Raw genomic sequence first — 23,940 nt, forward strand, 5'->3', positions numbered from 1 at the left:
TGTGAACTGTTTCCTTTTTTCTGAAGTTAAACCTGTGTCAATCACTATGTGAACTATTTCCTTTTTTCTTAAGTTAAACCTGTGTCAATCACTATGTGAACTGTTTCCTTTTTTTGAAGTTAAACCTGTGTCAATCACTATGTGAACTGTTTCCTTTTTTCTTAAGTTAAACCTGTGTCAATCACTATGTGAACTGTTTCCTTTTTTTCTGAAGTTAAACCTGTGTCAATCACTATGTGAACTGTTTCCTTTTTTTTGAAGTTAAACCTGTGTCAATCACTATGTGAACTGTTTCCTTTTTTTTGAAGTTAAACCTGTGTCAATCACTATGTGAACTGTTTCCTTTTTTCTGAAGTTAAACCTGTGTCAATCACTATGTGAACTATTTCCTTTTTTCTTAAGTTAAACCTGTGTCAATCACTATGTGAACTGTTTCCTTTTTTTGAAGTTAAACCTGTGTCAATCACTATGTGAACTGTTTCCTTTTTTCTTAAGTTAAACCTGTGTCAATCACTATGTGAACTGTTTCCTTTTTTTCTGAAGTTAAACCTGTGTCAATCACTATGTGAACTGTTTCCTTTTTTTTGAAGTTAAACCTGTGTCAATCACTATGTGAACTGTTTCCTTTTTTTTGAAGTTAAACCTGTGTCAATCACTATGTGAACTGTTTCCTTTTTTTGAAGTTAAACCTGTGTCAATCACTATGTGAACTGTTTCCTTTCTTCTTAAGTTAAACCTGTGTCAATCACTATGTGAACTGTTTCCTTTTTTTTGAAGTTAAACCTGTGTCAATCACTATGTGAACTGTTTCCTTTTTTCTGAAGTTAAACCTGTGTCAATCACTATGTGAACTGTTTCCTTTTTTCTTAAGTTAAACCTGTGTCAATCACTATGTGAACTGTTTCCTTTTTTCTTAAGTTAAACCTGTGTAAATCACTATGTGAACTGTTTCCTTTTTTTTGAAGTTAAACCTGTGTCAATCACTATGTGAACTGTTTCCTTTTTTCTTAAGTTAAACCTGTGTCAGGTTTAAGCAATGGAATGAACATGGCATATACAGTCTAAGAAATAAATAAAAAAGTAGGGAAAAAATATAACTGATAGGAATGAGTTGCACTTCACTTGGCAACAGATCTTGACTCTTGTTATCACAAATGCATGATGAAGAAAATTTCTACTTTAGTCTGATGACCAAATAAGATTCCAATTACAAAACACAGCAAAGTCATTTTTGAGACCAGCCACAGCTGTGCAAAAATGTGAGAATGATTTTTTTAAAAATTCATTTAGCTCCAACTCTATGAGGAGTCATTGGTAGAGCACGAAAATCATAATCCAAGTGTCATGGGATCAATGCCTGCCCAAGCCAGCCTGCATTACCATGGGATCAATGCCTGCCCAAGCCAGCCTGCATTATCATGGGATCAATGCCTGTCCAAGCCAGCCTGCATGCATTATCATGGGATCAATGCCTGCCCAAGCCAGCCGGCATTATCATGGGATCAATGCCTGCCCAAGCCAGCCAACATTATCATGGGATCAATGCCTGTCCAAGCCAGCCAACATTATCATGGGATCAATGCCTGTCCAAGCCAGCCAACATTATCATGGGATCAATGCCTGTCCAAGCCAGCCTGCATTATCACGGGATCGATGCCCCTCCCAAGCCAGCCTGCATTATCATGGGATCAATGCCTGCCCAAGCCAGCCTGCATTATCATGGGATCAATGCCTGCTCAAGCCAGCCTGCATTATCATGGGATCAATGCCTGTCCAAGCCAGCCTGCATTAGCTGCCTGTGTGTGTTCTTGAGAAAAGCACTTAGCTCCCATACCATCAGTAAGATATTGCCATAATAAAGCAAAATAATGTTGCTTAAAAAGGATCTACTAACATTAATTTCAAATATCCCAACAGTCAGTGACTACACATTGTCGTTACCTTGCTACTTCTGAAGGACATCAGCTCTTACAACAGCTGACTTGCTAATCAACCATGTAACAATAAAATCAATAATTCTTCTTTGCTTTTATCTTCAAATACACCTTGCACAATTCTTGTTTAATCCTTGGCAAACACCAGGCCAGTGATACATGAAACAATGATGTTCTTAAAATAAGCTTATTGCCAAAATGTATAAGTACTTGCAAAGGGTGATCACACAGCAAAATGTTGCTGCAAGAGTTTAACTAATTTTTTTTCTTCACTGCACTTTAGATGGTTATCATACTAAGTGACAATCATGTAAGGATTAGTATTCTACTTTATACTTCAAAGCAATCAGTAACTGGTTGTGAAACATTCTGACACATTTTACCATTAAGATAAGATAAGAATTCTTTATTTCAGACTACATAGTCCATACATCTAAATTAATATATAGATATAAAATAAAAGTATTTTAAAGATCATAGATATTTTATGCACAAGTATACAGACACATCTACAACAATCAACTGTGCCCTGCATTGTTAAGAATGCAATTAAATACCACATTTAAAGAGTAATTTGTTCCATTTACTAATAATACGATAATTTAAATAAACTGTCATAGTTCCACATAGATTTCAAGATACGGTTCTTACTATAAGATATTTTTGTCATCATTGAGAACACAGGCTTTCTCACTACTTTATAAAAACTGAATACATTATAATTTACAAACATGTTGGAGGCACTGTTCCCTCTTGGAAGGCTTAGAAGAAACTGAAAAGTTTTCTTTTCGTACATTCACTAAAGTTTGTCCACAGAGGAGCACAATACAGTGTGTGTGTGTGTGTGTGTGTGTGTGTGTGTGTGTGTGTGTGTGTGTGTGTGTGTGTGTGTGTGTGTGTGTGTGTGTGTGTGTGTGTGTGTGTGTGTGATTAAGATTTTTAATGTAACTTTAACAATTTTCCAGTCATATCGCTACGATGTCTGCAGTGTGACAGTTTATAGTGATGTCTAGCACTGAGGCATCATGCTGCAGACATGTAGCATGATGTCCCACCCAGTCACATTATCCTGACGACAGGCCTAGCAGTCCTAACACTAATCTCTTAATGCTGAGCACCTAGCGGGGCAGCTGTTATTGCTAGTTTTATAAGTCTTTGGTATGGCTTGGCTGTTGTTTGAACCCACGACCTCCTGCATCCGGGGCGGATGCTCCAACCACTAGGACACCGGAGCAGTTCAATACATTGTGCTGCATATATCCAATTAACAATTCCTAAATTTACATAGAAGCATGTTTTTTTGAGAACACAAAAATCTGTCATGCCTCATCTTCATCATCTGACTAATTATATTTTAAATTATGACCCTAATATGTATAACTGTTGACATACATAAGAGAATGGACATTAAAATGTACAGGGTAAGGAAACAATAATTTGAAAGAAGTTGACCGAAAGACCACGCATACCGATTTTTTTGTATTATAGATGATATCATTCTCAAATGCGTATTATTCACATATCTTTAAAATTTTCCTTATTCCTGCGATAGAAGGACTTATCAATGACATATCATCAGTAAAACTAAGATTGTTAAGAAATGATACACTTGGTGGCAGATATAATCCTACATGACACTGTTGATTGCCTGGCTGAAATGGCAAAACTTATTCTATTGTATCTATACAGCATTTGAAAGTCTGAATGTAAAAGCTTTTGATAAATATTCACTTTTATTCATTGATTCAATCATAGTTCTTTTATTCTTCAACTCCATATATCATTTTTTAAAATGTCAAGACTGTTATTTACTCTGTTGTTTCTTCAATTTTCATGCTTCAATACACCACTCCTTCGATAACTTGTGCCCTGATAACTCACAAACCGATTTATAACATAGGGCACAGATCCCATTGTTTCAACCACAAAATCCCAGAAAATGTACTCCTATTTGTTGAACATTAAGAAAACTACAATCAAAATTGGTAACTGAAACCTAGATATATTGCTCATTTCATCAGCAAAAATGGTAGATATGATCTGGAAATTTCAGTCAACATTATGAAATTATCAACATTTAATAAGAAGTGATATATTCTGTTAAAATTTCTATCCAAACGACATTCTTAATGAATTGTAAATAACAATATTCAATGAAATTTCAATCAATTAAAATATTACTAATGCCTAATGGAATCAGTACTTTAATAAATAAATACCAGTTAAATAGTTTTTTTATTAAGTGAAAGTAGTGTTTTAGTTCTATCATCAAGTTTGGTTTCAGTGTAGCCATCATAAAAGAAATGTGCCCTCTTGTATTCAAATGTGAAATATGTTGATCTACTATAACAGCTATGTCTGCAAGCATTTCTGTGAGAACCTAATTAATTGCTGACCATGTTTTGATATCTGACTTACTGAAGTATATGCTGAATTATTGCACTGAATTAAAAGTTGACCTCCTCTGTATTATCGCATTATGTCTTTTGTATCAAATAAATTGCTGGAAAAAGAAAAGCTAAAAGGCACGCAAATCCTATCTGCATATGTGCTAGCAGCCCCAAGTTGTATATGAGGTCAACTCATTTCATTTGATCAATGAAAAACCATTATAAATATTATTGTGTACGAAATATAATTAAATTACCTTCCTCATTCATAATGTAATCAAAATAGCAAGGCAACCAGGCAAAATGAATACTTGGTTAAATACAAAGCTTTATTTCACAGATATGGTTCATTTTGGAGAAACTGACACTCAGATTTCCTCAAGGATGAGATGTTTTACTATTACTTGCAATGAAATCATGGCATAAAAATTTTGCTGACAGAACAATAAAAAAATGAGTTTCAACATTTAAGGGCTGTTTCATGAAATAAATATCCCTAGTTTTTGAAACAAGAAATCTTATTTGGTTGTGAATTGAATCGATGACTAGTCTGGTTGCCAGCTTTTTATGCTATAGTGGAATGCAACATGGATGCATATGAAGCAGGAAACCAGACTAATCAAGAATAACAAAAAACAGTTACATAATATACGTACACATGAAGGCTGTTGAAACCGGTTGGAATAATGTTCATGGTCTTTCTGAAGTTTGGCATCTTGAAAATAAATTAATACAGAAAACAACTTTGTTGAAAAAAGCGCTCTATTGACAACTATTCCCAAGATGATTGCAAAACAAGAATCTGGCCATGAAACTGACCAGTTGCCAGCCCCCTTTGCAATTTTCTTGATGTCCAGCAGGGATGGCATTACTTCTTGTTTTTTTTAGGTCCCTCGGTAATTTGCACCCTTGATTAAAGTGTAGTCTGGCTTTTTTTTACTTCATTGTCCACAACTTATCAAGGGAGAGATATAATTGGACTGAAGTTGTCATAAAGCTCATATGGCGCTGAGTTGTGTCTAATTCCTCAAGTATAGCTTAATTCAAAAATCAGTATTGCCGCATGTTTAGTGCACAAATGTTTGAATTCAGCATTACCCTTGCTGACTCACTAATTCATACCCATAAAACCAAATATGAAATTTGCCTTTAAGGAGCACTGGGAAGATACCATATTACATAAACAAGACACTGACCATGGTCTGCAAGCATTCATAATGAGGGCGCTTATTTAGCCTGATGAAAATAAGTTCATATTAAAGCTAGATTCCAAATGCAAACAGGAAATAGAAAGAAAAAACTTTAACATCTTGGGATGTTAAATTTAAATATATATGATACCCAGGAATGACGATTTTGTATAAATATGGCAAGATACTCTTTTTACTCAAAGAGTTCACATGAAAAACGATAGTAGATTCTAAATGATACCTAATGGTGACTAATCCACATTGAGAGTGCCTTCCCTTTGTCCTATGTATGTTTTACTAGAACAGCCCTGAGGTAAATATAGGGTGTGGATATACAGACATACAGATCCTGTACAGACAAACAAACATATTGCAGGATATCCACACACTGATCCCAATGTAACCACTATGTCAAGAAACTGCCCAAAAATTTAAATATTCAGTTTAACAATCACTGTCAGCAAAAAAGTATTTGTATCTGAAATGGAAAGATGAAAGAAAATTCCCAAAATTGTACTTACAATCAATGACTGCAGTATGGGTTTTTCCAGGTGCTACAAAAACAATGTGATACCTCATGAGGGGCCGTACTAGACTGAATGTGTATTTACAGGGAATATCATACACCTGAAAAACAAATTATGTTACTGCATCAATCAAGCATGTCTCATGAAAAGTTCATTTTTTAATTGTAGAGTTTTAATAGTTACATTTGCTCTTTTCTTTCAAACTTAAAAAATATGACTGATTAAGAAGTTATTTTGTTTGCTATGAATCTGAACCTAGCAAGATCTGACAGAATTGTAGCTAATTGACCACTTCAAGGAATAGCATCTCTTTGTTTTTCTGGCCAAGGGGAAATAAACTAAACTGTACCATTTATAATATTTTGTTTACAAGAGCTGCTTCCCCACAATTAATATGTTTCTAACTAATGAAGAAATGAATGCAGAAGTTTATCATAAAAAATGGAAAAGAATAATCAATGAAAGAAAAGTTTTTGCATCTTTCTTTACCAAACAGAACCCTGGCATATTTTTGTGATATTTTCTTCCATAAGCAATAATGAAGAGAGTAAGAGAAATTAATGAATTAGTCTCTTCAAATCAAATTGTATACTTAGGAAAATTAAATGGTTATAAAATCATTTTTCATTCTCTTTATCATAAAAATTTAATATAGTAACACTGCTTAATCTGAACCCTTGTATTGATAAAAAGTGGTTTATCTTCCAATCAGCATTGCTAATGGTCTACTTTGTACATGAATGTGCTTATTCTTATGTTGTTTTTTCACTTTACTTATGTTAAAGTAAAAATAAAGACCACTGACCTGTGGCTTTCTTTTTTTGAGACCCGAGGTCTCTGAATTAAAGCCAAGTTTATTATTTTCATTGCTTCCACAAGCAAGAAGTCGCCCTGTTGTTGTAGTAAGAAATGTTCCGTCAGATCCTGCAAAGACGTGCTTGATTATGTGCTTCTTAGGGGCGTTAACCTGAAACATGTAATAAAAAAATTAACAAGTTATAAATCATATAAGCAAAGCCCATGGAATGTGTAAAAAAGATATATCTTATGGGGGATAAAATGTAACAAGTGAAGTAAAAGTGCATACTGTAAATTAATTTATTTTCATAGGTATCAATATTCATTGTTTGCAATGCATCACTTTTATATCATAATTTGAACTGTTGAATGAGCAAGGAATTATGATGTTTCTGCAGAAGGATCGATGTTCACTGGATCATTAAATTAGTGGTTTTTATTAAGGACAAATTCATGAAAACTGATATCCCATACAAAATAGTGACTTTGCAATATTATCAATAATAACAAATTCTCTTGCTGATTTTCAGTGTTTTTATCTTCAATAAATAAGTCCCATGACCTAAATCTACCACGCTCTTCATTCAAGTAAGGGATCAAAATTATAGAATAGTAAATCATGCTGACTGAAGATAAAAGTGGTTATAAAAACCTCTACAACTCACCTTTTGGGGCAATGCAAAATCATCTTCTGACCCTTGACCAAGTCTCCCTGTGAAAAAATTTGTTTATATGTTGTAATAACTATGAGAACTAAGTCAAGGCTTAAAGGGCACAAATGAAAACATCACAACAATAAGTAAATTGAAGGGTTGTTTATATATTCTCAATGCAACGAGACAGAATTTGACATATTCACCATCTCCCCAAAAGATGTTTTCTATATCACAATCATGGGTTTTAGAGTCATTAAAGGATGGTATCAGTGATGGCACCAAACGAGAGCTAAAAATGCAGCTGGCACAAGAACTGCAGAAACTTCCAAGAATATGAAACAGAAAGCTGACATTACAAATCCAAGTCACTATCAATTAGAATTGGAAGAAGCCTGGACAAAATTGTATTTAAAGCACAATTATTTAAACGTCTAAATCACAATTACACCCATTTTCAAGATCTAAATCACAATTACACCCATTTCCAATGTCTAAATCACAATTACACCCATTTCCAATGTCTAAATCACAATTACACCCATTTCTAAGATCTAAATCACAATTACACCCATTTCCCATGTCTAAATCACAATTACACCCATTTCCCATGTTTAAATTTGTTTAAATCACAATTACACCCATTTCCCATGTTTAAATGTGTTTAAATCACAATTGCACCCGTTTCCAGTGTTAAATGTATCTAAATCACAATTACACCCATTTCCAAGATCTAAATCACAATTACACCCATTTCCCATGTTTAAATCACAATTACACCCATTTCCCATGTTTAAATTTGTTTAAATCACAATTACACCCATTTCCAATGTTTAAATCACAATTACACCCATTTCCAAGATCTAAATCACAATTACACTCATTTTCCATGTTTAAATGTGTTTAAATCACAATTACACCCACTTCCCATGTTTAAATTTGTTTAAACCACAATTACACCCATTTCCAATGTATAAATCACAATTACACCCATTTCCAAGATCTAAATCACAATTACACCCATTTCCCATGTTTAAATGTGTTTAAATCACAATTACACCCATTTCCCATGTTTAAATTTGTTTAAATCACAATTACACCCATTTCCAATGTTTAAATCACAATTACACCCATTTCCAAGATCTAAATCACAATTACACCCATTTCCCATGTTTAAATGTGTTTAAATCACAATTACACCCATTTCCCATGTTTAAATTTGTTTAAATCACAATTACACCCATTTCCAATGTCTAAATCACAATTACACCCATTTCCAAGATCTAAATCACAATTACACCCATTTCCCATGTTTACATGTGTTTAAATCACAATTACACCCATTTCCAATGTTTAAATTTGTTTAAATAAATCACAATTACACCCATTTCCAATGTCTAAATCATAATTACACCCATTTCCAATGTCTAAATCACAATTACATCCATTTCCCATGTTTAAATGTGTTTAAATTACAATTACACCTATTTCCCATGTTTAAATGTGTTTAAATCACAATTACACCTATTTTCAATGTTAAATGACAATTACACCCACTTCCAATGTTTAAACGTATCTAAATCTCTAGTATACCAATTTCTAATGCCTAAATTACAAAATTTCAGGTCATGCGGGTGGTGTATTTCTCATCTAATTTCTATTTATAAGCTGGAGAAAATTTATAAATAACATAAAAGTTGTCACTGTGCCTCAAGTCAACACTTAGTTTAATGGTGAGAAGATTTACTAATACTATGACATTCATAGTCGGTCCTTACACAGCTTCATATTTTACCATAGCCAGTTTATGATATAATGGTTACTGTAGGTTTTAGAAAGTAAATGAAAACAATATTCTTACACATCTGACCATAACCAGTTCATCCTCATGTCAATTCTAAATCTACAAACTTTTAAAGTCATTTAAAATGACTGAGTCAAATGATGACACAATTAGTTTTCCTAGTTCAATTAATCCTAACAGATTTAAAGAATATTTTACATTACCAAACTCCCCACATCCCCACGTGTAGACCTCTCCATCTTTGGTGAGTGCAACTACATGATTGTCCCCACAGGCCATCTCCTGGACAAACTTATCGCTAAAGAAATTGATGAGAATAGGTGTCAAGACCTCATCCCCCTCCTGATTATCACAACCCATGCATCCATAGTAATCTGATCCAAATGCATAGAGTTGACCCTCATCTGTGGAAAAGCAATGAATGCATTAACAATTAATATTACATGGCAGGACTGTGGTTTAAGCAATTTTTCTGATTTCAAAATTTCATTGTACACAATGCATGTATTTGTAATGGTGAGTAGTCATCTATGAATACTCAGAAGTTTTATCTACAGTCATTTTTTATGTTTTAAAATATAACTTCAATACCAAATTAAGCCAACTCCGATACAAGTACAACAGATTTCAATATAGAAAATTATCAGACAACTGAAAAAAGGTTTTGGATAATCAGAATTTGCGATATTACTGAAATATTGTAGATGTTGACAACGGAAGTAAAAGAACAACATTCAAAGCACAAAATGTATTCTCAATAATAAAACTCCAAAATCAAAACTATAACTGGAATTAAATAAAATCATTTATTTTAAAAGCTCATACAAATAATAGAAAGATCCTTATACTGCAAGATGTTTGGTAGTCCAATAAACCAGGCCCCAAACCTGTACTGTTATTGATGGGTAGTTTGGGGGTGTGATCCTATGTATTCAAAAAGCGAGCAATTAGTGCTGACAGAACTATTCGCAACACATCAGTAGACATATTGACAATTTTTAGACTATCTTGGTGCTTGAGCTACAGTCTATTAAAGGGCCTGTTGGTGTTCTGTACGGCATATTTCCAGATCAAACCCAATGTATGACAAGTTGCAAATCCAAGTGGAATAACACAACCTTAAATACTGTTGCCAATTTGAATTATATGGTTACACTGGGTTGTTAAATCAATAAAAATGAGTATCCAATTAAACCTGTCATGGGAATTCACACACAAAAGGGTCCTAAAACATAGACTACAACATAACCAAGGGTGGAGTTACAAAAGGATCATTGAAAATGTAAGAAAGGATGGATATCAATAGTGACAAGAGAGGGGGTGGAGTAAGAAGATGAATACTCATTTCGTAATTGCTTTTGGAATAACTCGTAATAAATATTATTTTTTACTAATGAAGTTGTTGACTATACAAATTACCTTTACTTTCAACTAATACCTAAAAAAAATAAAAAACATCACTTTAAGAGCTTTCAACACACATCACACATGTACCAGTGTAAACACTGTGCATTAAACCACTGTTTTCCAAATGTATGCAAATACATTCTAGTCTTTTGTCGATTCAAAACAAAATAAGATTCTTTTTGTTAAAAATGTCTGATATTCCTTCAAAGAAACATGTAAACTGGATTTTTGTTGTTTTAGTAAAATTTGGATGCCATGATTTCATTGCAATAGTGACATTTCTGCACATAATGAACAAACCTCTGAGTGCAAATTTTGGGATTTTAAGTTTCCTTCAAACTCTGAAACTCGCTTAACCATAATGAACCCTTTCTGTGAAATTAAGTTTTTCATGCACTAAATATGCCATTTGCTGGGTTCCCTCATTAACCTGATCACATTTGCAAATGAATAGGATAAACTACTGATTAATGTTAAATATTTTATTTATGTTACCTACATAATAATATTTAAAACAGTCTAAGATTGCTCAATTTGAAATGGGATGACTCAACACATAACTTTGATAGTAAGCTCTCTTGCATGCTTCATAATTTCATTATTTTAACCCTCTTTACTTGATTTGAAACCAAAACAAAAGATGTCATTAATATGATAATATAAAGCAGGCCTACTTTGTAACAATACAAAAAACACTTCCACAAGCCAGAGATCAAAATATAGTCAAAAACATAATCAAGTTCTCAAGAAAATGTTTGTGGGCATCACTGTGCTGGTTGATTGACCCTTTCATGTTTGTGGGCATCACTGTGTTGGTTGATTGATCATTTCATGTTTGTGGGCATCACTGTGTTGGTTGATAGAACCTTTCATGTGTGTGGGCATCAATGTGTTGGTTAATTGATCATTTCATGTTTGTGGGCATCACTGTGTTGGTTGATTGACCCTTTCATGTGTGTGGGCATCACTGTGTTGGTTGATTGACCCTTTCATGTGTGTGGGCATCAATGTGTTGGTTAATTTATCATTTCATGTTTGTGGGCATCACTGTGTTGGTTGATTGACCCTTTCATGTGTGTGGGCATCACTGTGTTGGTTGATTGACCCTTTCATATTTGAATGCAAGAGGACATCTATACACAATGATTACATTGAACAATTAAAAGATAAAACTGAAACATGAATTTTACCTGCAAGAAGTATTTAATTGGCACTTTTATTTTCAAATAATTCTTAAAAAAATTTCACAAAGTATTATCATGTGCAGGCATTACTACATTAATTCAAAGCTGATGAATATTTCATCATACATGGTTATATACAGTGTACTGAGTTTAAAATGAAAATTTTAACAAAATAAATATTATATTATTAAAAGTTGCACATTTCATGATGTTGATTCAAATTTCCAGGCAATAACTGCCCTTTTCAGTTATAAAACAGGCAATATATCAAGGTTTAAGAGACTAATTTTGATATAAATTTTATTCACATTCAGTAAATAAAGGCCTTTTGGGGGGATTTTTTATCAGAAAATTGGGACTTGCTCCTGTGTTATAAGTGGCTTTACAAGTTATCCTGGCAAGCAAAAACAAGGGAGCAGTGTAGATACAACTTCAAACATCTAGGGATTTATCATGTGATTATCACATGATTAATATCACATCATATGATGATTATCATGGATAAAATATGCATGAAATTACAAAATGGTCCGATTTATTGACAGTGTTCTCAGCAATCAGAGTTACAGTGTAAAATTAGTTGGACCATTTTGTAATTTGACACATAATAATAATCACATGATGACATATTTATCACGTGACAGCCAAAATATAAATTAAGTGACATGAGCATAACAATGTGAATGTGCGAAGAGGCATCCAACTAGTTCCTTGATATTGATGGAATAAGCAATTATCCAATGATGTAAATCGATAATTCAAAATGGTGATGGCAGGCAGAGCTGGATTTACAAATTGTCATACACTGGATCCCATCAAAAATATATGTTGTACAGACCACCAAAAGACCTCATTAACTTACCATGACTCAAGATCTGCATGAAATACCAGCAGGTGTCTAAAACTAATAAAAATGTGCAGACCTGTCTGCAATAATTGCTCAGCTTTATGAATAGGTGATATCCGACCCCCAAACTATCCATCGATATCAATACAGATTTGGGGACTAATTTATCTGAATGGATATCCGAATCTAGTGGCAAAGTGACTAGATTTCAAATGTTTGGGTAAAGAGCACAACGGCTGAGTAGATTTATGGCATATCATGTAAATTAACAATTTTGTTGTGGAGCCAGAACATTAAAGACCCAACAATGATCCATCTAAAGAAATAAATAGGACTCCTACCCCAATTCACAAACTATATTATTATATATACTTACTTATAAGTTGGGTCAAACTGCAAAAAATATAGGCTCTGACCTGACACCGCATAATGCACAGGTAGATTAAGGTCTATGCAGCATGTACTGCAGTTGGATCAGACTTATAACTGAGTATATATGGTAGGTCATTCTGTATGTCTTGCAAAAACTATGACAGCTGATACCCATGAAAATAACTGAAATCAAACTTAGCCACAATCAAGATCCTGAGCTTAAGAAAATGAAAACATTCTTCATGTATGAACTCTTGTTACCTGAAAGACAGATGGTAAAGTCCTCTCCACATTCAACCCTTATAACGCCTATACCTTCAAGTGCCTCCACTTTCTTGGGAGTTTTGTATGCAGCAGTATCCCCATGTCCTAACTGTCCGACAATACTGGACCCATCCTGAACATTCTGAAATAGCATGTCAATCAAAATGTCACTGGAAAGTAAATTTAATAAGTAAATGAACATGCAGAAAGACTGGTTTGGAGGGCTGTGATAAAAATGAAAATAGCAGTTCAATCAGTGAGTAGAGAAAAAGATAGATACATGTACTGACAAAGATAAATCATTACACATTTTGAATCATTTTAAATTGATTGAATATCAAATTTCATTGTTTCGTTAAAAAATCTCGAATTTTTAAGTAAATTGTTTCCTATAGAATAATTGTTAGAAATATGAGCCCTACTGCCTCCTACATCCAGTCTTCTCAAAAAGATGAAATTCATCCTTTCTGTCTATATCTGTCTATATTATTAAGACAAAGGCAATCATTATTGCCTATTACCTTCTCTTGCCACAACAGGTGGTGCTAGTTTTAAGTTGAGAAATGTAATTTGTGAAAATTTTTCTTTCTCCTTCAAATACCTTCTCTGATAACATTAATGTTAGGAGAATTGATAATTAGAGGAGGGAATGTTTCTACCTATACCTCAGGTAACCTTGAGGGAAGAATGATGGATTCCCCATATGAAGCATAACCCACTCTCCCTAACTTATGCACAGAACAACTGGAGGTGATTTAGTTAACATCTGGGAACAAGAAAATTCTTACTAAATAAAATTTTCTGGCAAATCTAGCAAAACCTGCAAGGGTGCCTACCAGAGGTTGTGTTGGTGTCAACTGGGTCTGTTAGCAGCATGCACAACAGAGACTGGGGATACCAGTCCAGAGTGTGTCACTGTGGACCTAAGTCTCATAAACAGAAACTTGATAATCTTGATTGTGCATGCCAGCAGACATCCTCATCAATGTCTCTGATAGCAATATTACAGTCAAAGGCAAGACTCTGATGTTATAAGAGCAATTTTCATGAGGGGACTCATTTCTGGCAAGAAGTCAGTGTATGCTGCATGTATCACCAACTTCAACCACGATGATAGGGCTTCATAGGTTGTGTCCTCTTTCCCAGGTTTAACTGGAAGAAAGAGATATCTTCAAGCTCAAAGAATTGACTTCAGTTTGATTTAGATAAAGACTGACAGCATGTATCAGATCTTGCTTGTGTCAATACAGGAGAGAGTTCATATGATGGCTTCTCTGATTGCCCACTGATGGTAACCTATTCTTGGCAATGAATTGGCTTGCATCATAAGGACTGCCAAACCATCTGACTGAAAAAGAAGACAGACTGGGTCAATGTAATTCACTGACTCTGCAGGCTGAGGCTAATGCTATCATTAAACAGGTTTTGCTTGAAAGGAGCTTCAGCAAGATTCTGGCTAAGGGCTCAAATTTGTTTGAATTCAGCCAAGTCAGAACCCAGTAACAATTTGGGAAATAGTGTAAGTGATTTAGGCAAAAGCAAGTCAGTGTTGCCAACAAATCTGAGAGGTCTCTGTTATTACCAAACTACACTGACATTAAGAAGAAAAGTGTTTGATATCACAGAATGGTAGCCTTTAACACTAACTGGTGCCAACTTTTTCTCCTTAAACAGAATGAGAATAAAGTCAGCAACATGCAGTACAAGAGTCAGTGTTATTGACTCTGCATCAGTCCTGAAAATGTGACACTTTAGAATGGAAGGCCTTCTTGTTAATGCAATTATTTCCATGATCAAAGGGACAAATAGTTTATTCTGCAAGGCTCTCCTGATAAGAGTCAGAAGTTAAAAAGATGACAGTCCAGGCAAGGCTGGAACACTTGGGTCTCAGGCTGTTTGAAAAGATTCAGCTGGAATCTTCATCATGCTGGAATCTTCATAGGCAAATCTATTGCTAATTCAAGTATCTGGATGATCTTTGACTTGTCCCACTGGAGAAGGGCAACCAGAATCATTTTGCACTTCTGGCCCCTCAATTTCTGTATAATATTTGGTACTAAGACCATTGAAGGTGGGTAGACAAAAGCCCACAGACCCTCACAACTGACAGAAAAGGCACTGATGGTCCAAACCTCAGGATCTGGTACTGATGAGACGAAGATGGAAGTTTATTATTCCATCTGATCTCAAAATGATCAATCATCTGATGTCCCAAATGCGAAGACCCATGGATTAATACAGGGACAATCTGGATGGTGAATCTGGGCGAAGACATTGGAATCTACTGGGAATATGTCAGATCAGGGTGTTGATGTTTCATTGTGTACACCAACTGCAGTATTTCCAGACATGAATTTGGTGTGATTTGATATTCATGGAAATACAGTGCAACCATACTATAAAGCGATAATTGGGGTCCAAAAAATTGGATTGCGTTAATATCGGGGTGATGTTAATGTCGGGTTTTACAAGTATTTTACTTTTTTCAGAGAAAAACTCATTGGTACATATACATGTATTCATGTCTAATGTATATGATGAATAGGGTATCAACACCATTTACTATTGTGCCATCATGGCATGCAGTTCATCCATAATGCATGTAATTCCATTGAAAAATTGCACACAGATTTACAATATTCAGTAATTTTGTCCCAGATCATTGTGTCTGAATTCAACATCTAATATATAACATGAACATAGTATCAACACCGTTTACTTCCCATCTGATTTCGTACCATCGGGGTTTGCAATTAGTCCATAATATATATAATTCCATTGCAAAAATTGCATTTACATATTTAAACTATTCAATAATTTTGTCACACATCATTATGTGTCTAAATTCATTTAACAGCACAGTTGGGATCAGGTTATGTTTTCTAAGTACCTCCTGGGGTCAAGTTATGTTTTCTAAGTACCTCATGGGGTCAGGTTATGTTTTCTAAGTACCTCCTGGGATCAGGTTATGTTTTCTAAGTACCTCCTGGGGTCAGGCTATGTTTTCTAAGTACATCATGGGGGCAGGTTATTTCTCATTTAAAGGGAAATAACCACTGTTTGGGACACTCACATACACGTGTAACTCTGGATATACATCTGTAAAAAGAATCTCCAAGGAGGAATGAAAGTCATGCTTTCATGATTGATATTTTCCTCAAGGGACTGCTCCATTAAATAAATGGATCAACGGTAGAGATTTACTCTCAGATAATGCCATATTCAACCTGGAAACATATATTCTAAAAACTAATTTATACAATGTGGATTATCTTGGCATGTGACAAAGTGGGACTGATCTGCTGATTTTTTTATTTAGCAGTTAGTTACAGGTATGAATTACGTTAAGTAATAACAATGATATGAAATATGTTTAGTAATAACAATGATATGAAATATGTTTAGTAATAACAATGATATGAAATATATTTAGTAATACTAATGGTATGAATTACGTTAAGTAATAACAATGATATGAAATATGTTTAGTAATAACAATGATATGAAATATATTTAGTAATACTAATGGTATGAAATATGTTTAGTAATAACAATGATATGAAATATATTTAGTAATACTAATGGTATGAAATATGTTTAGTAATAACAATGATATGAAATATGTTTAGTAATAACAATGATATGAAATATGTTTAGTAATAACAATGATATGAAATATGTTTAGTAATAACAATGATATGAAATATATTTAGTAATACTAATGATATGAAATATGTTTAGTAATAACAATGATATGAAATATATTTAGTAATACTAATGGTATGAAATATGTTTAGTAATACTAATGGTATGAAATATGTTTAGTAATAACAATGATATGAAATATGTTTAGTAATAACAATGATATGAAATATGTTTAGTAATAACAATGATATGAAATATATTTAGTAATACTAATGGTATGAAATATGTTTAGTAATAACAATGATATGAAATATATTTAGTAATACTAATGGTATGAAATATGTTTAGTAATAACAATGATATGAAATATGTTTAGTAATACTAATGGTATGAAATATGTTTAGTAATAACAATGATATGAAATATGTTTAGTAATAACAATGATATGAAATATGTTTAGTAATAACAATGATATGAAATATATTTAGTAATACTAATGGTATGAAATATATTTAGTAATACAAATGGTATGAAATATGTTTAGTAATAACATTGATATGAAATATGTTTAGTAATAACAATGATATGAAATATGTTTAGTAATAACAATGATATGAAATATGTTTAGTAATAACAATGATATGAAATATGTTTAGTAATAACATTGATATGAAATATGTTTAGTAATAACAATGATATGAAATATGTTTAGTAATAACAATGATATGAAATATGTTTAGTAATAACAATGATATGAAATATGTTTAGTAATAACAATGATATGAAATATGTTTAGTAATAACAATGATATGAAATATGTTTAGTAATAACATTGATATGAAATATGTTTAGTAATAACAATGATATGAAATATGTTTAGTAATAACAATGATATGAAATATGTTTAGTAATAACAATGATATGAAATATGTTTAGTAATAACATTGATATGAAATATGTTTAGTAATAACAATGATATGAAATATGTTTAGTAATAACAATGATATGAAATATGTTTAGTAATAACAATGATATGAAATATGTTTAGTAATAACAATGATATGAAATATGTTTAGTAATAACAATGATATGAAATATGTTTAGTAATAACATTGATATGAAATATGTTTAGTAATAACAATGATATGAAATATGTTTAGTAATAACAATGATATGAAATATATTTAGTAATACTAATGGTATGAAATATGTTTAGTAATAACAATGGTATGAAATATGTTTAGTAATAACATTATGACTTGTTCTGTTTGAATGATGAGTAGTACCTGTAATCAGCAGTTTAAAAAACGCAGTGAAAGGTTTGTTATTAATTAAATGACTACTATTTCAATCAGACATGGTAAATGCTTTTACAACAACATATGTACTCAGTAAGAACAGAGTCTAACGGTAGATAAAACAGTGCTTTCATATTCCATACCTTCTGTTCGATATTGTCATGAATAAATAGAGACTAACTTTATTCAAGGTGCGGTCTACTTTAAAAAGGCACCCACTGTGACTGACATTTTCTTTTCTTAACTTAAAGTGCTATCATATTTCTCATCGTTATGAATATTGCTGGTGTCAGAACAAACAAAAAAACTAGTGAGACTTTTTATAACATATCGCTGTGGAGGAGGGAAAGGAGGGGCACTTTGAACATCAGCTTGGTTTATATTTCATGATGACTTTAAATCTGCGATTTAGGTGACCCATTAAAAAAATAAAAATTGGAATCACATCAAAGAAAAAATTTCAAAGGATACAGTCGCAAGCAGATAGATCTGTGGACAGACAGATAGATGAATTGACATATGTATAGACTGCACATAAAAATTCATACAAGATTGCTGTCATTCCAATTATGAATTAAGTTTTACTAGCTTTTAAGGCTTGACTGCGTTGTTTAAGATGGAATTATACAATAGTCTTTAAAGCTGTATTCAGCATTGCTTGTTTGATCTAATTTTTAAGTTTTAAAGAAAAAACATACTGCCCAAGTATATAATTCTTTCTCCACAGTAACAGCAGCAAAATGTGAATGACCTGCTGTGACCTGAAATAATAAAAAAAATCATGATGGAAATATCAATTTGAAACCACTGAATGAAAAATTGTCATGAGCACATAAATAAGCAAATCAATATTCCATCAGAAATCTAGTACATCATGTATATGATTTTTTTTGTAGGTAAACATCAAAACAAGTGTCTTGAAACAAACTGATCAAAAGTTCAAAACAAAAACACTCAAACTGACAAAGTTCCATAAATGTATCCTTTCCAATTTCAACTTCTGTCTCTTAGCCTGGCACTTCTGTAGTTATAAGAATGCTACTAAACTTGAAAAAATACAAGACTGTGCTCTGAGATTTTGCGTATGATGATTATACAAGTTCTTACCATAAACTCTAACAAAATGTAAAAATGCCAACCCTAAAGTGTCAATGACTCCAGAGATACTTAAAATTCTGAAAACATGTGTACCTCATTGTTTGGATGATTATACATTTTAAAAAACCAATATACTTTTAGATATTCAAATATTTTACTGTCTTTGTGTTATTACCATCAGGTACTCTACCGTTATCTGCTTTTAAAGTTTTAAATATGGTTTAATTTGCATCTCAGTATGTTTTTAGTCATAAAGCAATGTTTAGCTTTAAATTTTATTTAATTTAAATTTAACTTCTTTTTATACTATTCCCCAGGACCTGCACTGTGTTTTTAGTTACCTGAGTATTCAATTCACTTTAATTATTGCTTTTGAAAAGTGCTTTGCTCTCTCATATTTCATCCTATATGCAATGTGATTTATCCCATTGTATTTGCGTATTATGCTGTATGTGTGAGTGTGAGTGTATGTGTGTGTGTGTGATTTGGATTTTTAATGTAGCTTTACCAATTCTTCAGTCATATCTCTACGATGTCTGCAGTGGGGCAGTTTATAGTGATGTCAGGCACTGGGGCATCATGCCGCTGAGCATGAAAGTGAGGCAGCTGTTAGTACCATTTTTGTAAGTCTTTGGTATGATTCAGCCAAGATTGAACCCACGACCTCCATCATCCGAGGTGGATGCTCTAACCACTAGCCCACTGGAGTGGTCATATTATGCTGTAATGGTATGTCTTGCAAATAATGCTGAATTCATGTCTTTTTTGTTTTATGTCATATCAGTAGAAACCTCATTAGAATTTATCTTGATTTATTGTTCTAAATCAAGCTCAATACAAAATAGTCTTACAAATCCATGTGGGTCTATAATTTACAGTTTGTTAAATCGCTACTCATAAGCTGATGTAATACATTAAAAATAGAAGTAGCATGTAATTACTGAGTCAGAATAAAAGTATTGACTAATTACTAATTCAGAAATAAAAGTACTGACTAAGTACTGGTTCAGAAATAAACATAGTCATTAAAAATAAAAGTAGTAGCACACTGATTCAGAAATATGTTGTTGTTGTGGGGTTAATGCCATTTTTCAGCACACGATAGGCTATACATGGCAGCCAGTATTAATGGTTGAGGAAGAACCCAGACAAACTCCAGAAAGAACCACTGACCCATGAGAAGCTACTGGCAAGCTTTCTCACATACTCACAGTGGCCAAATCTGAGACTTGAACCCACGCAGACAGAGGTGAGATGGCAGTGATCCGTAACGGAGAGCGCTTTAGACCACTTGGCCACTCAGGGCCCGGCCAAGCAAGGGAGCTGTTAGTACAATTTTTGTAAGTTGGAACGATGATTGTAATTTTACATGGATGCAAAGGAAAACAATGGACTCAAGGTACAAAACCTTACAAATATAAGTAGTGTATAATTACTGATTCAGAATAAAAGTACTGACTAATTACTAATTCAGAAATAAAAGAACTGACTAATTACTGGTTCAGATATAAACATAGTCATTAAAAATAAAAGTAGTAGCACACTGATTCAGAAATAAAAGTAGTGACTAATTGCTGATTCAGAAATAGAGCCTGCAAAGACTCTTACTAAACTTTACAAATTCTCTTATGAAATAAAGTTTTCTTGCTGCAAAGTGAAGAAATATTAAAACACTGAAAGAAGTATGGTAACTCATCAACATGACGTTTGTACAAATCAGAAATCTTTATAATCTGTACACTCTAATTTACAGGACAGATTTTATTGCTTTCAAAAAATATATGGCATAATGAATAAACCTGAAAATGATTCAAATATTTAAAGAAATCAAACAAGAATTTAACGGCTACCTGAAAAACACTTCTCCCTTTCACAAATAGTTCCTGCTTCTGTGGCAAAGCCCTGCCTCCACCCCACTGGTAAACCTACCGAAATTAAATCAAAATAAATAGAACTAGTTTCATTACTTACTGGAAACATTTATATGACACATAATACATAATGGAAAAAACATTTATGTGTTCCTGACATTATATGACACATAATACATAATGGAAATGTGTTCCTGACATTTATATGACACATAATACATAATGGAAATGTGTTCCTGACATTTATATGACACATAATACATAATGGAAATGTGTTCCTGACATTTATGTGACACATAATACATAATGGAAATGTGTTCCTGACATTTATATGACACATAATACATAATGGAAATGTGTTCCTGACATTTATATGACACATAATACATAATGGAAATGTGTTCCTGACATTATGTGACACATAATACATAATGGAAATGTGTTCCTGACTTTATGTGCTTTTTTAAGGCATGGATACAGTATTCATTACACATTTAAAAAAATTAAATTCACTGATGTTGCAGGCAAAGGAGGATGTCATTTTTTATAGATGATAGATACTTCTATCAGCTTAAATCAAAATCCAGTAATTTCTTTTTGTATGAATTCTAGTTAGCAAATTTGTTTGATACTTTTAACTTGACAGTTACACAAGAATCCCTCGAAGGGACTGATTCTCAGATAGGAATTTCCATGAATTCATCATACGATCTTCCTTTGGACCACTGAATGTTGAATCCATCCTTGGGTATAAGAATTTCCATTGTGATATTGGTGTAAGATCATTTTCATCTGAGAACTCTTATATTAAAAGACTTCTGGTGAAAATCCCCTGTTGATATGACCATCCATTCAGGAGAATTTGTGACAAGATTTTCAATATCTTGATTGTGTCAGCCATATTTTGGGGTCAGCTTGGCATCACTTTCATTCAGGACCAACTAGATATCATAAATATTAGCCTTCTGGTGAAAACTCCACATTGGCATGACTTTCCAGTAGGAGGAGATGAATAACTAGATTTTAAAGATGGCTGCCAAGGTGGCTGTACTGGATACCAGACTGGCATCATTTTTGTTTAGAACCAAATAAACATTATAAGAAGTCTCCTGGTGAAATCCCAATGGGGACATGACTTTCCATCATGGAGGAGTATCAAAAAGACTTTCAAGCTGACTGCTGTATATCAGACTGGCACTGTTTTTATTTATGATCAAGCAGATATCATAATAAGCCTTCCATTGAAAATCCATGTTTTTATCACTTTCTATTCTGGAGTAGAAAAAAAACAAGATTTTCAAGCTGGCTGTTGTGGTGACCATACTGGATGTCAGATTGGTATATTTTTCATTTAGGACCAACTAGACATCACAATAAGTCTTTGAGTGAAAACCTCATGTTGATGTAACCATCCATTCAAAAGAAGTAGCAACAACAAGATTTTCAAGATGGTGACTGACTGTTGTAGCTGATTTGTGGATGGCAGATTGGTACCATTTTCATTTTTAGGACCAACTAGAAATAATAAGTCTGTTAGTGAAAACTATATGCTGATATAATCAACGATTCAGGAGATAAAGCTACAACAAGAGTTTAAATATGGCTGCTGTGGCGAAATATCTGACTAACACCATCAGCACCATTTCGACTGAGGACCAACTAGACCTTGTGATGAATGTGTGTGTAAAGTATAAATAGTTTAGGTTTAGTGGTGATAACAAACAAAGGATATATGAACAGTGGATGATGAAACAGATGCCATCCCATAAACTCTTGTGGTATATGATCATAATAACATAATGGAAGTCTCTTGAGTCGAGGAAGACAAGTTGTGCGATCTCAATCAACGGTGGACGCGCATGTGGCTCCTGAGTCCAAATTCCGATGCACACAGGCGGTTGCAGGTGGGGCATGGGACACCGGTGGTTGGTGGTATTTGTGATACAGTTCTGTGATGTCTCTCCCGAGTTGCAGCAAGACGCTGGCGGCAGTCATCCTCAAAGGTGGAACAGGCTTTTCTGGTCAGCGCTCGCCAATGGCTTCTGTCTAAGGCAGCGAGCTTGAGCTGGCGGGGTTGGAGGTCTGTCCATTTGATGTTCATCTTGAGGTTGTCTTTGTACCTCTTATGAGGGCGGCCTTGGTTTCAGTTTCCCTGGGCTAGCTCGCCATAGAACAACTGCTTTGGGATTCTGCTTTGACCCATGCAGATGATATGGCCAGTCCAACGAAGCTGGGCCTGGATTAGTTTGGCTTCGAAGCTTGTTGTGTTGGCTCTGTCAAGGACTTCCTGGTTGGTGATTCGGTCCTGCCACTTGATCCGCATAATGGATCTCAGGGATCGCTGATGGAATTGTTCCAACTGACTGATATGTCTTCGGTAGAGTGTCCACGTTTCACAGCCATAAAAGAGACGTGAGGACAACTGCATTGTACACTTTCATCTTTGTTGACAGGCGTATGTCCTTGTGCTGCAAAACCTTGGTTCAAACTCGTCTGAGTGCTTGACTGGCTTTTTGGATCCTCGCAGTGGTTTCTTTGTCCAGGGAGCCGTCACTAGATATTGTGCTGCCAAGGTATTTGAAACTGTCCACATTCTTCAGCTGCGTGTCGCCAATGGTGATACAGGGTTGTGAGGGGACAGTGTTTGGGGTGGGCTGG

The 23,940-nt window shown here is 33.7% G+C and overlaps 1 protein-coding gene across 2 annotated transcripts in view; it reads right to left on the reverse strand.

Annotated features, from left to right (window-relative positions):
- LOC149772993 (serine/threonine-protein kinase Nek9-like) overlaps window positions 1-23,940 on the reverse strand; it is a 183,278-nt gene that overhangs the window by 108,432 nt on the left and 50,906 nt on the right. For both annotated transcript variants that reach the window (XM_089946952.1, XM_089946951.1), the window contains exons 11-17: window positions 21,262-21,336; window positions 19,012-19,074; window positions 13,368-13,512; window positions 9,500-9,700; window positions 7,505-7,551; window positions 6,847-7,008; window positions 6,036-6,141 (exon numbers count right to left, since the gene is read on the reverse strand). In XM_089946952.1, the coding sequence (XP_089803078.1) occupies window positions 6,036-6,141; window positions 6,847-7,008; window positions 7,505-7,551; window positions 9,500-9,700; window positions 13,368-13,512; window positions 19,012-19,074; window positions 21,262-21,336 (799 nt within the window). The remainder of the gene's footprint in view (window positions 1-6,035; window positions 6,142-6,846; window positions 7,009-7,504; window positions 7,552-9,499; window positions 9,701-13,367; window positions 13,513-19,011; window positions 19,075-21,261; window positions 21,337-23,940) is intronic.

The sequence above is a fragment of the Sinohyriopsis cumingii genome, unplaced genomic scaffold, assembly GCF_028554795.1.
Source record: "Sinohyriopsis cumingii isolate HCF-2022 unplaced genomic scaffold, ASM2855479v2 utg000938l, whole genome shotgun sequence".
Lineage (NCBI taxonomy): Eukaryota > Metazoa > Mollusca > Bivalvia > Unionida > Unionidae > Sinohyriopsis > Sinohyriopsis cumingii.